This window comes from Brachycentrus maculatus, unplaced genomic scaffold (genome assembly GCF_059751285.1).
Source record: "Brachycentrus maculatus isolate JH-2025_06_01 unplaced genomic scaffold, ASM5975128v1 h1tg000172l, whole genome shotgun sequence".
Classification (NCBI taxonomy): Eukaryota; Metazoa; Arthropoda; class Insecta; order Trichoptera; family Brachycentridae; genus Brachycentrus; species Brachycentrus maculatus.
In genome coordinates, this window is record NW_028280925.1 from 2,064,253 (window position 1) to 2,078,404 (window position 14,152).

Sequence of the window (14,152 nt, forward strand, 5' to 3'; positions counted from 1 at the left end):
TATATTCTGAAAACTCTATGTAAATACTAAAAAAATTCTGAATTATCTCTAATTTGTCTTTTCTGATCATTTAATGTTTTAGATTTACGATTCTTTAATTCCCTATATTTCTAGCAAATAAATAAATTTCAAAATCAGAAAATTTGATTAAACTTCATAGGTTACTAGCGCACTTTTTAATTCTCTTTACCATAAAAAAAAATATTTAAAAAAATATATAATTAAAATGTAACTTTGTTTTAAAATCACTATAAATATTTTATTATAACATAATTATAATGTTTCGAAGCTAACCGCTTCTTAATCAAAACTGATTAATACTTTTAAAATATATTTTAAAATGATTTAGTTAGTATTCGATTCGGATTGACTCTTCTTATTAATAAACGACTCGGATAAGACTTTTCACTATTTATATGTAGGTACTAATAATATATGAGAAAATCCGGACAAGTCGAGTAAAAATTTCCAGCCATAAACTGCAGAACCTCCGCGGAAAGTCTGGAAAAGAGCAAGAAAATTGAAAAAGAGAAAACTTTTTCGTTATAAATTTTCCGCTTGCGCTTTGAAATAAATAAAATTACAAACAGCCAGGACGTCTTCTTGGATGCTATGATTTGAATTATAGCGTCTTTGTTACGGGAAAAATGTTATGCAATATTTTTTTTTTTAAAAAAGAGAGATTTTAATTTAATTTAATTTAATTTTATACATATTATCCAAACAACAAAAATCGTGAATAGTGAATCTACATAGTGCAGTGATTCCTAACCAGTTCTCCCTACCGCTTTAAGAAAAACTTCAAACTCTTGTCTAGTCCCGTTATTACAGGAATAATAAATTAAAAATTAAATCAACTTTTTTCATATTTAATAAAAAAATGAGTTTTTTTTTATTTACAAAAATACTTTAATATCATACTATTTATGTGAGCCTTAGCGGCTCATTATTAGAAATAGGTATCAAATTGTGGTAAAGTGGGTTCGAACCGAGAAACTCTGAATCAAGAGTCCGTGTCACTAACCACAGGATCACAACCCGACACATTTATTACCATCAAAACACACATTTCTGATTAAATAATCGTAGTTAAGCGATTGCCACGCGCATCCCTTGATGGGATTTCACGCACCTCATGGGGTCGCGTACCACTGTTTGGAAAACACTGATATATTGTAATATAAGCCTGGTATTAGCTTCATACTCGTACTAAATGAAAGACTATGATATCCGCTTCACCCACAACGAAGGGTGGATGGTCCCAAGAGTGAACTATAAATATGGAAGTAGAACACTCCAATACATAGTTGCAAGCATTTTCATTTTGTTGTTTGTAAGAGGGAAAACAATTATATGGACCAAAGACACAAAGGGTAAACGATCAACAGTAAATATTGTTATATAATATAAAAATAATTATTTTTTATTTTTGTGTGTTTATGTTAAAATATATATATTTTTAAAGATGTGTAAACGAATTCCCAATTTCCCTTTCTAAGGGTGTGTAAAAGAGTCCCCATTTCGATTCCCAGGGGGGGGGGTGAAAATAAATTATAGTGATTTCACACTAGTATTTATTTAATATTGCCCTGGACTGATCCATAAAGCGCGGGAGTGATCACCTTGCCTTCATGTAAGTAATGATCAAGATTATGCGTCAATATTATGCAGTGCCCTATGCACCATTAGGTGCGGATAAGGGTTAGGAGAAGAAGAAGAAGAAGAATGTGCAATTAATAATACTTATAAGTATGTATGTACGCATGCATATTTATTTATTTTCAAAATATAAATGAAATTCTAAAAAAAACAAATGTATTTCTTGAGTTGGACAAATATTGTTTCCGTGTGATCGGTTCTCAAGAGAAATATTAAGTGAAAATGATTGTTATTGCGGGTAAAGAAATTGTGAACATCAGCGAAAGAGGAAAGTTAATAAGATAAGCAACATAGATGTGACAAGATAATTCTAGCCGTGGATCAGGAATTCTGTCGTTATGTTTTATCAACAACATCTCTGTGATTCTACTTTCTACATCGTGTACCTCCTTTACACAGTGCACTGCAACGGAAAACGTTAAATGAAAATCAACAATCAACTGTTTCCATTGCTTATTTAAAGACTTGATCGTTAATATGATTCAATAATGATACGTGTACAAGCGCTTCAAATCAATGAACCAGGAAGAAAATTATGTCGATTTGGAATTATCAAACTACATTTTGCTAAAATTTCTTTTATTCTTATCTTACTCTTATAGCGCATAGGATAAAGGACGTTTAAAAATATTTCTTTTGGGGCCTATTAACCTATTTAATATGTTTTTTGTAAAACAATTTTGTTAATCAAAATATATAATATATCGCTCACTCCTTTCAACAACGTCACATTTTCACAACAAACTTGATTTTTCAGGAGATCGTTTTTAAAGTTTAAAAATATAATAAAATATATTAAAAATAAATATCAAGCCACTTATTGAATTTTTTACTGTGCAACAGATCTTTAAAGGTGAAACCTGAATATTTTTTCTCCATTTGAAAAATATTAAGTGTATTTAAAAAAAAAATATTTAAACAATACCCTTTCTTCAAAATGCAAAAACAACACTTTCTGCCCTGTAGCGGGTAAATATGAAGTAAAAAATATGCCGCTTTTGCTGGGATATAGTACATTTTCTGGGCATTCCGAAAACATGTACAACTGAAGATTGACGATTTTTGATATTTGACGTTGTTGAAAGGAGTGAGCGACATGTAATTCTTGGCGAAACTATCCGAAGACAAACATTTACTTGTACTTGGGAAATCTAAGCTTCTTATAGTAAGCATGGAATACAATCCTGGAGTTGGGCGGGAATTAGAAGAAGAAGGAAAAAAAATCGCACATATTTTTTATTTGCTTTATAATCAAGAAATTAAAGGTTTTTTTTAATAAAAAAAGCTGGCGTTAATATGAGTTCAAAACAAATTAAGTAACGAGTATGCTAGATGAGTCGGGAGCACCATAATTTAATAATCATTAAAGCTTTGTAAGGAGAAAAACATGGCACGATCAGGTATGCCAAATACTTGATCGTAGTAAATAATAGTGGTCAGGTTAGGAGTCGTAACAATCGGCGGCATGAACGTGGAGGACAGAGTGGTGTGGCGTTCTATTCTCTCTGCTTACCCCTGCGGGAAAGCGGCGTGATGGTTAGTTAGCTAGTTAGTTTAGCATTGTACGCAACTGAGTAAATTTGCCAAAAAAATGAAAGCCATAAAAAAGCTTATTTTTGTAAAATAAATTGTGAAAATAATTGATCAAATGTACAATGTAAAGCATTTTTTTTCACATCTAAACATAGATTAAGAAGAATATGAGAGTCTGAGTACTAACAGGGCTTATGACCTGTCATAGGCTGGTTAAGAGATCACTTTAAACACATGCAACATTCACACATAGTTGTACTACACTTCTCAAATTTTCTGAACTCCCAGATATATAATTAATCTCACGACACAATGCACGTGAGTTCATAACTACCATCTATGTTGGATTGAGAAAGCTTTTATTTATCATAGACCCTTTTATTTGGATGTGTGCAAGATCTGAACCCCGGGTTATATTTTGTATATTGAGAAACGCCTGAAAACATGGTTTTTAATGTTTTATTCAGCTTATAATTTGATCAGTTTTATGCAATATAAAATTAATACTCCGAAAAATGCAAAAAAACGTGTCAACTAACTATGTTAGCACACAATTATTTTTTAGCTGCAACACGATGAGCCGGTAAAACATAAATCGAAAAAAATGAAGTTGAATTTGTTCATTTTTATTTGCAGTCGAGTCACGTTAAAATTGGGAGTATTGAAATTGCCCCCTAGATAATCAATGTTTCACCTGGGTATAAAATCATAAGGCCGTTTGAGCGTAAAATAGAAGACAAAGAATTCCTTCGTGATTGGAAATGTAATACGGGGGAGAGAAGGATCGAAAGGACGATATCAAATGTGATTTCACCGAATTGCTCTTTCAATAACTTTACCCTTAGGAAGGACATTATCGGAAATCGGGGTTGATTTTTCGTCGTTTTTCTGCATACCGACACATGCGTACTCGTATGTAATGTAAGCATTAGCGAGGTTGTAGAACTTTCTAGTTTATTATATTATTTATCCCTAGTTTATTATTATATATTTTTCATAAATGTATTGATTGGCTAGCGACGGGGGTTTTGGTTGTTGTTTTAACCTGTCCTTTGCTATTTTTTTTTTACTTTTTATAATTTTATATCATAATCGATGCCACATATTTTCTTGAATAAAAATAGATATTTTCACCCGTAAACGTGATTTATATCAAAATGATCGAAAAATCAAAAAACCATGTTCTGATATAAATCATGTCGTAAATCATGTTTTGTATCGGCCGTACATGTACGGCCATACTCCCGAACAGGTTAATTAATATATAAGTGATTGAATGATAATAGAAAAAAAAAAACAAATTAATAATATTTTACATTTATGATATCTGAACATAGATGAAGAAGAATGTCGCAGTCTAGGTATTTACAGGGTTTACGACCTATCATGGGCTGGTTAGGTGATCACTTTACACACGTCTAACATTCAATATTCTACCCATGATAGAGTTGACAACAGCCATCTAAGATTGGATTTAGAAAGATTTTATTTAGCAGAGACTTTTGGATACCACCTGTCCGGTGGTATCGGCGATAAGCGCTGAACTAATAAATAATGTTTAGCGTCCTCAAAAAAAATCAAATAAAAATATATCAATATTTTGTGCTACTTTTATACGTATACATAAATATGGCGTTCAGGCTTAGAATTTCAATAATAAAATAGATTAGTGGTACGTTTGCCAGATTTTTAATGACATTTATAACTTATGGCTTTAATTTTCTTTTGTAAAGAGACTTTTTGAGCTAAAAAGTCTCTTCACAAAAGCTTTTTTGTGCGCTAACAAAGTACCATAATAATCTGTATCAAATTATCTATAAAAATGTATGCGATCATACATTGAATAAAAGCTTACGTATGCTTTTCACTTATTTACACATTTTTTTTATTATTCCATTTGTTCAAGCGGAATTTTACCCTGCAATAAAAAGCTCAAGTCTAGGTACGTAATGTCTAGTTGCCCCTTCATCGCACACATCCGGGGTAGGCGTCTGCGTCTGTCTCTCCGTCTACTGTCTGCCCGAGAAAAGTAGACAAACGAGACTCGGGAGAAAATCCAGAGACACGAATTTAGTGCACTGGAATATCGAACCCTATCCTCTGGAATAAACAGCGACCATCTCTGTACGATTCGTGTTTTGCCGCGCTTTGTTGCCGGCTCTCACACCGCGCCCGTGTGTGCGAGGATTGCACCGAGAAAAGAAACACGGACACGTATATGCCGTCTCTTTCTGGCGCACGCGGTTCAGCCTGCCCGCTTCCGCTGTCGCTTTCGGTTGGCGCGCTTTTGGGATGCCGTCTCGCTCGCTCCCACGCGGCCGCCCCACCGCTCTGCTCTTTCCGCGTAGCGTGCAACGCCGCTCCATACGTTAGGTTAGTTAGTTTGACTGAGAGCGGAGTGGCGGAGCTCACGAAGCACTCTTTCCTTCGTCGGCCGGGTTACTATTTTCTCTGTTTACGTTAGTGAATCAGTTTGCGCAATTCGGATAAAGGATAAATTCACCGTAGGTAGATTGTGTCAGTTTTATACTTAAAAGTGCATTTGTGAATTGTGTGCAGCGTTTGTTTATTTGAATAAAGTTCGTTGGTGTCAAAAAATAATCGAGTGATACACGCGAGTGCGTGAAGACGATGCGTTGTGGTTTTTAATCTGTTTGTTCGTTTATTAGTAAAAGCGTTTTTCCGTCGGCGTTTAGTAGTTTCGGTTTTACGTATTTCAAAGTCGGTGTTATCTCGCGGGATTGTGATCGGCCGCTTGTTTACATCCGCGCGGCCGGTGGCGCCGAGTGCCAGACAGGTGAACGCCACCGATCGATCGGGTTCGAGTATCATCGCGGGCATATCAACAAGTACCCGACACCACGTGCACGCGCTAGAATGCGAGGCGTCGTGAGATGAGATGCGGCCCGGAGCGGCGGTGATGGTATGTCCTCAGGAGAGATGCCGTCCCAGGAGCAGACCGTGCCCCAGCGCAGCACCAGTCTGGACTTCCTCAACTTCGAGGAGAAGAGACAGCTGATCGCCAGCTCGCTCTCTCTGACCGACTTCATCCACTGCGGTCCTCCCCCGGCCAAGGAGACCGCCAATTCCACCAACGGCATCGTCGGTTAGTTGCATTATCTGATATCCAAGAAAAATTACGATAAAAGCTGCCATAAATCACAGCTGACGCGCATATTATTCAACCATTCTAAGAAAAAAAAAACAATTATCTGGATCAAGCATTTTGCGCAATTATGATAATAAGGAATTCTAAGGAAAAACGGATATAGACTTATCAAAATTGTTGTAATAGGACAAATTTATAATTCTTAAATGCGCTAAATGCTAACTAGTTAGTTTGTTAGCATTTTGCGCAATCAAGAATAAAAAAATTGTCCTATGACGACAACAATTTTTCCTTTGCCTGCCTTATTCTCATCAATTTGGAATTTATGTCTTTTTAAATGTTCAAGTACTTTCTACCGTCTGATTGCAAACAGCTATATATGGTATCAAACGTTTTGATCAATATCACTAGTCTGTTTTTGGTCGGTTAGAACATACTGCTTTTTAGCAATAAGCCCGCCAATGTACTTATTTCTTTTCTGTACATGAAGTTTAAATAAATAAATAAGAACGTTTAATCTTGACTTTGATACAGCACGTCTAAATTTGATGTTGACATTTAGGATCAGCATTCCCCATGTGTAAAACATGGCGTAACAACGCAAACAATCGCACCTGTTGATTTTACAACGCGAATACAATGATAATAACGTAATCGCACCATTTTTCCTCTCGTTCATTGCCAAATTTGAATAATTTCCACGTTTCGAATCACCATAGCGCCTCGTAATTATTCTGTGACGCTTGATTCAGCGGTGTGATGATAATGTATTGCGTAGTTACCAGTTTCAGAAAACGAGTTCCTAGGTGGGTAGGTACCTGTACCTTCAAATATCGAATGTTTCAAGACCATGATATGTTTTTATGTGACTCGTGATGTGATGAGTTTTGATGCATTTTCGAAAAATTATTCTTCCACTGCTTTCGTCTGGTAGAATGTTTATTTTCAAATGTTATCGGTTTCATTGTCACGCGACTAATGTATCCCGTTTCAAACTATGTAGTAACAAATTCTTTGAAAGGTTACGTTTGTTACATTCATTTTCAAATTTCGATTGTCATGATTTCATTGTTATACGACTTGTGATTCGACGGGTGTTGGTGTGTCCAGTTATCTATCAGATTAGAAAATTTAATTCCTTTAAAAATTCGGTAGAAATGTTTTAAATATCGAATGTTTCAACCCATGAGAATTCAATCGTTGTGCAATAACTAGTTATCTATCATCTTCGAAAATAAAATTTCTTTTATAGATTCGGTAGAATTATTTTTTAAAATTCGAATGTTTCAACTCATGAGAGTTCCATCGTTATACTATTACTAGTTAGCTATCTATAAGCTTCGAAAATAAAATTCCTTTATAGATTCAGTAGAAAAGTTTTAAATTTCGAATGTTTCAACCCATGAGAGTTCTATTGTTACACAATAAGCGTGCGTGATGTGACGAGTGATTACATATGATGAGTAGTTGCTATCACCGAAGTTACCAGTTTCGGAAAACAAGTCCCTACCTGCTCGAGGATATTCCCGATGACGAGGCGCGGTGATGCCTGTCTCGGGCGGGTCGGTAACAATGTGAATTAAAGTGGATAGGAATACAGTGGCACCACAAAGAATGCGTTCCCTTGTTCCCGCTACAGGGCAGGCGCATTCGGTATCCACGAAATACAATGCGTGCGTACCAGTGGCGAGCCGAAAATTTTCTGACAGAATAGCTATGGATACAAATATTATTACTCTATTAAGAGTAATGACTATTAATTGAATTAAAATAATTTCATTAATTGATTCGGCAGTCACTTTGTGGTAAAATCTATCCATTTTTAATTAATGTATAACTAAGTAAATACCACTTTTTCTTAAAATCTACTGTGACGCGTGTTTCGATGCATTCTGCATCATTTTTCCGCAGTGTTTGAAAAAAAAATAATTAAAATATTTTTTTCTGTCTTACGTTTCTGAAAAACACGCACTGCTTCCGTATGTTTATCTAACATACATAATTCTAAAGAAATGGATCCACCGGCAGAGTGACGTCAGTAAAAGTTTCATTTCCTGAATTTGATTTTTATTACTATTTAGAGAATCACACATTCCTCTCCTAGGTCCTTTTCTCGTGAACATAACATTCTATCATACTGGCATCTGATTTACAAATTTATTTATGCAGAAGTTATTTTTAACGTTCGTATGACGTTATCTCGACCTTATACACATATCCGAGGAATAAATAGTCTCTGAACAGCACGAACTTTTCAAATAACACATTTATTGCTTCGCGCAGTTAAAATTAATTTCTCGATATTGTAAATTCGTTTAATCTTTGCGAAAGATATGATTATGTTTATCGGCTCATTGTTTGATAAAAATGTTATTCAATGTATTGTTTGTCGGCATCTTTATACCCTGTTATCGTCTATAATGTTATTAGCCATCAAATAGATATCCTCTAGTTTTATGCAATACATCCACCTCAGAGTTGCTTGGCGACATTTCTTGATACATTTGATTCAAATTACCTCGGGAAGATATAGTCGTTTTCCGTTGTTTACTGGTTAGTCGCAGCCATAGGGCGTTTGTCCACTACACGGAATTACACGGAATTTTACCGCCCGGCTCGTCAGTTAGCGTTTTAAAACGATGATTGGCATGGATTGGCTTGTGCTTTTGTCCATTTTTCTTCGGATCAGAGCTCTTGATCGGTGCGTGAATACGTTGCTCGTAAATTCGATCACGCTAAACTCTCGTAGTCGTTTTCATTTTTCAAAACCGGACTGCCGGACGGTGAAATCCCGTTTAGTGGACAAACGCCCATAAGGTCTTGGGCATGATTCCTGATCGGGTCAAAATAAATATTCACAAAGTTATCAAGCACATGCTTTTGATCGTAAGATTGATCACCCATCATTTGTTTGTTTTTTTTTGTTATATATTTTTTTTATAGTTAATCTGGTTTACATCCAATGTAGTACGGCTGTCTAAACTTAAAACACACTAAGAGACATTTTTTTTAAATGTTTTTTTTTTTGCTTTTTTGGACTGCTAGTCCAAAAATACAAAAAAAGTTTAAAAAAAGCCCCTTACTATGTTTTAAGTTAGGACAGCCGAGTAAGTGGCTTATGGAAAAGGAAAATATTCGTTATCATTGCAAATGTTTAATTGATTATTTTAGACGTATTTTTATGAATCCATATCCATTAATAACTATCTAACCTGTAATCAGTCACGCGTTGTCGTGGCTCAGTCTGGTTAAATGAAAAAGAAAGAAGATATACATCACACATTTATAACATATTTCATTTCACAATGCAATAAAAAACACTGAAAATTCCAAGTGTCCGCCGGTGTCAAGAAGCACGCTGTCCGCCATGAGCAATGTTTAGTGTTACTGTTACCTTCATCAGATGGCACTCCCATTGCGGTAAAAACTGTGTAAATAAAATGTTCAGGTAAAGCACCTGTTACAGGTGTAAATAAAATATTATATATAAGTAAGTAGGTTTATAAAAAAATATTATGTTTTAGGTAAATAAAAACACACGCGTATTCGAATGCAAGGTTGTGTAAAAATTGATTGCAATCGATTAATTACTTTTTTTATAATTTTTAATTAAAAAAAACATCGTTTACATTTTTTATATATTATTAGATTAAAACCAATATTTTTAGCTTTTCCACTTTATTTTTATTTGACCAGCGACCGGGTTTCGTCGTTACCGACATCACCAGTCTGATGATGTCGGTAACGACGAAACCCGGTCGCTGGTCAAATAAAAATAAAGTGAAAAGCTAAAAATATTGGTTTTAATCTAATAATACATTAAAAATGCAATTCCATCACGAAGTGTCAGTGGATAATATAAAAGTTTACATTTTTGTTGAAATGTATACATTAATTTATTTCATAACGTTAACGATCCACTTACAGATTTTATGTTAGCTCTACCGATATGTATTCATATTTTCGCTTCACATTATTATTTTATTTCATTGATTGTAACTTTCTCTTTGCGAAATTGTCATAATTTAAAAAAAAATAAACAATGTGCATTTAGCGACGGTGACATCACTCTAGTATTATTCACAATTTATTGAGTACAGCACAGAAATTGTGAAGCGACTTTCGTGTTCATGTTCATTATTTCACCGCAGTATAGTTTATTCCCGATTTCTTATCTCTTATAAAAAGACACTACAGTGTCAGAATGAATCTGTGCTCTGTACTGTATTAGAACTATGAAAGTACACTATTCCCGATGTCTTATCTCTTATAAAAATAAACTAGTGTCAGAATGAGTCTGTACTCTGTACTGAATTAGAACTAAGAAAGTACACTTTTCCCGATTTCTTATCTCTTATAAAAAGAAACTACAGTGACAGAATGAATCTGTACTCTGCACTGTATTATAACTAAGAAAGTACACAGTATCATTAACAACATAATTCTTCTTCAAACCCTTATCCGCACCCCAATGGTGCATAGGGCACTGCATAATATAAATGCAGTGTTATCTTGATCGTTAACACATGACGGAAAGGTGATCAACCCTCCGCTTCAGGTACCAGTCCAGGGTAGTATTCAATAAATATCAGAGTACAACATAATAAAAAATATTATTCACTTTCTTTCGAATAATCTTTTTTTTAAATTTTTATTTAAAATAAAGTTAAATAATTGCATACGGGTTTTTAGGGATGTATTAAGATGTTTTATTTGTATTTTTTTACTAACTATACTTGGCTTCTCGTTGCTGTGGCTCGTCAAATGGAAAATAATAAAAGAGCACACATTTCTTATACGTTCAATTTCATAATGCTTGCGGATATATAATAAATTAGCAGCTGTCAAGAAACGCGCTGTCCGCCTTGAGAAATATTTAGTTTTGCGTCAGTTGGTTTTATCTCAACAGATGGCGCTGCCATTGCGATAAAAATGTGATTTTCAAAGAAAGCTTAATTTTACTAAGACCTGTAAAAACGCGCATATTCAAAGTTTATAGGTAGTTGGTGAATAACTTTAAATAATAGATTTCAGATTTTGAACAAATTGACATTTACGTCTTTATTTATTTAGATCATTGATGACTTATTTTAGTATAATTAATGAAGATTAAAGAGGTTTCGCCATACACATACTTTTGTACTGATTAAGTGAATACCAATAAACAGTTTAATAACTGTAATCTAAACTAAAGGGTAGGCAGAGAGAATAGAATGCCAGCAAAATTGAACACAATTAAAAAAAAAACAAACAAAACAGAAGCAATAAAAAATGCAAAAAACCCAGATTAAAAAATAATAAAAAGTTTATAATGATAGTTTTAAAAAACGATAATTTCGTCCTTTATCGAAGAATTTCCAACAAATTCCAAAAAAGCAACTGGCGAGCTTGGATCGGTTGTTTATTTCGTTTAACGCGGACCAGTCGAAACGCGCGAGCAGTGCTCGGGTTGGCGCGATACGACACATCCGCCGTCCACTAAAAATGTTCGTTTAACATTAAACGGTTAACAACAAATTTAAAAGATGATATTTACGTGATCTTGTTTCTATTATGCATGATTGTACGTAAATGGTTTATTAGCAAGTTCTGCAACGCGAATTTCGTCGTATGGCACCGAAGACAAGCCTGCCGATTCATAATTGATTTAGCATGGTTCGTGGCCCGCGGGCTGAGCGAGCAATTATCGGATTAGCTACATATCATTGTGTCCTACGCGCGGCAGCGTGCGCGGGTAATCGGTAGCGAGTTTACCAGACTCTCGACTCAACGTGTCCAAATTACCCGGGAAGCCGATTATCCGGGATGCCTTGTAATAGGAAAATGGTCGAGTGCATCAAATATCATTAGTCAGCCATTTTTTGTTGCTTTTGTTTGAGTATTAGATTGTTTTTATCCCGGAGTCCCAGTACCGACCCTAATGCATGGAAGGGAATCATGGAGCTGGCAAAAGAGGGATGAAAGTAGACTGAATGCAGTCGAATTGCGATCTCTCAGACGAGTGTGCGGCAAAACGATGTATCTTAAATATTCGAATTGTGAAATAAGGAAAGAATGCTTGGCTGATATATAAAATTAAAGAAAAGTGTGTTGAGATGGTACGGACCTGTGAAACGTTAATTAGTAAAAAAAACGATAAAAAATGTATGAGGCGAATGAAGTTAGAAATATGTATAAGCAGAAGACTAAATAAAATTTGGCATGACCAAGTATTGTTGATTACCTTGATTAATTTTGTGGTTTCGGGTTATCTGGATTTTTGTCTTTGTAATTTTTGTATATTAAAAAAAATATATATATTTTAGAACCTCGATTATCCACTATCCACCCCGGTAAATCGACAGCCTACTGTACCTACATACATATATAACACTCCGCTATATAGTCACGACCCCTTGAAGCACGATGATCGGCACAGTTTCACTGGACTGTAGGGTAAAGAGATGTGCTCTAATTTAACGTCACATTAATATCTCAAAGGGGCTCGATATATGGTAAATGTACTGAACTATGTGAAATACAATCCTCTCCATACTACTCTTTAAAAAATATATTTTACATACTGGGCTGGGAGACGCCTGAAAATATAATTTTCAATTTTTATTAAGCTTATAATATCATTACTTATAACCAGCCTATGACGAGTCGTAAGTCCTGTATATACCCTGATTTCCATATTCTTCTTCATCTCTAACGAGATGTCAAAATGTATTTTTTTTTTCTTCTTATTTTCTTGTATGCAGTGTACGTGGGCTAAAAGATTTTTACGCAAAATTACTCACCTGTTTGGGGCAATAGATCTTCAGATAAGTACTGCATAAAAAAGTATTTTGCGGTGCGATCATATTTTTCCGGTAGCTACCGCTATAATAATACTAATTCAAGATCTTACACAACCCACTTTTATTTTACCACATTCCTCGTAGATTCTTCATGAGTCATAAAGCACTTCACGTATCGCTCACTCCTTTCAACAACGTCATATATAAAAAAGTCGTCAATTTTCAATTGTGCATGTTTTTTGAATGCCCAGAAAATGAACTATTGTATATCCCAGCACAAGCGGCATATTTTTAACTTAATATTTACCCGCTACAGGGCAGAACGTGTTGTTTTTGCATTTTGAAGAAAAGGTAAAAAAAAAATAAACTAAATATTTTTCAAATGGAGAAAAAACCTTCAGGTTTTACCTAAAAAGATCTGTTGCACAGTAAAAAGTTAAATAAGTGGCTTGTTATTTATTTTTAATACATTTTATTATATTTTTAAATTTTAAAAACGATTTCCTGAAAAATCAAGTTTTTTTTATATATGTCGTTGTTGAAAGGAGTGAGCGATATGATTAGTAAATCATAACATTCCGCGACAGAATAGAAAAACACTTCTCTCGAACCGGCTTCAAAAAAACGTATAAATAAATGATAATTTCGTTTTTTAATTTGAGTAATTTGATCCTCCACAAAAGCGTTGTCAAAAGTATATTTATTTTTTACAAATAAATCGTTGCGAATTCAATATTACAAATTAATATTTTTATAATCGAATACAGAATTCGATATCATCAAGATATCAACAGTAAAAAAACTACCAATAATGTATTAGACTAACAATTTATTTACATACAAAACCAGGTCAGTTGAGAACCTTATATTGACGATTGAATGAATGAATGAACATTGATTCCCATCGGGACAGTCATATGGTAAGCGCAGAAACCATATATGCGCCCGAGAAATGAGTCATTATATATTAATTTAATTCTTAGTGCTCGCAGTTATACATACTTACTAGAAATATAAATTATTGTCTGTACATTATAATGAATCACTAATGCGTGATTGTTTATTAAGT

General features: G+C 34.3%; 1 protein-coding gene across 6 annotated transcripts in view; it reads left to right on the forward strand.

The window, feature by feature from the left end:
- Window positions 1-14,152, forward strand: part of LOC148308295 (phosphatase and actin regulator 2) — a 352,056-nt gene that overhangs the window by 89,978 nt on the left and 247,926 nt on the right. The window contains exons 1-2 of one of the 6 annotated variants that reach the window (XM_088261995.1): window positions 4,328-4,553; window positions 4,592-6,298. The exons of the other annotated variants lie outside the window; for them this stretch is intronic. Coding sequence (XP_088118121.1) covers window positions 6,118-6,298 — 181 coding nt within the window. The 5' untranslated portion in view covers window positions 4,328-4,553; window positions 4,592-6,117. Of the gene's footprint in view, window positions 1-4,327; window positions 4,554-4,591; window positions 6,299-14,152 lie in introns of those variants that run through there. 6 annotated transcript variants of the gene reach the window in all.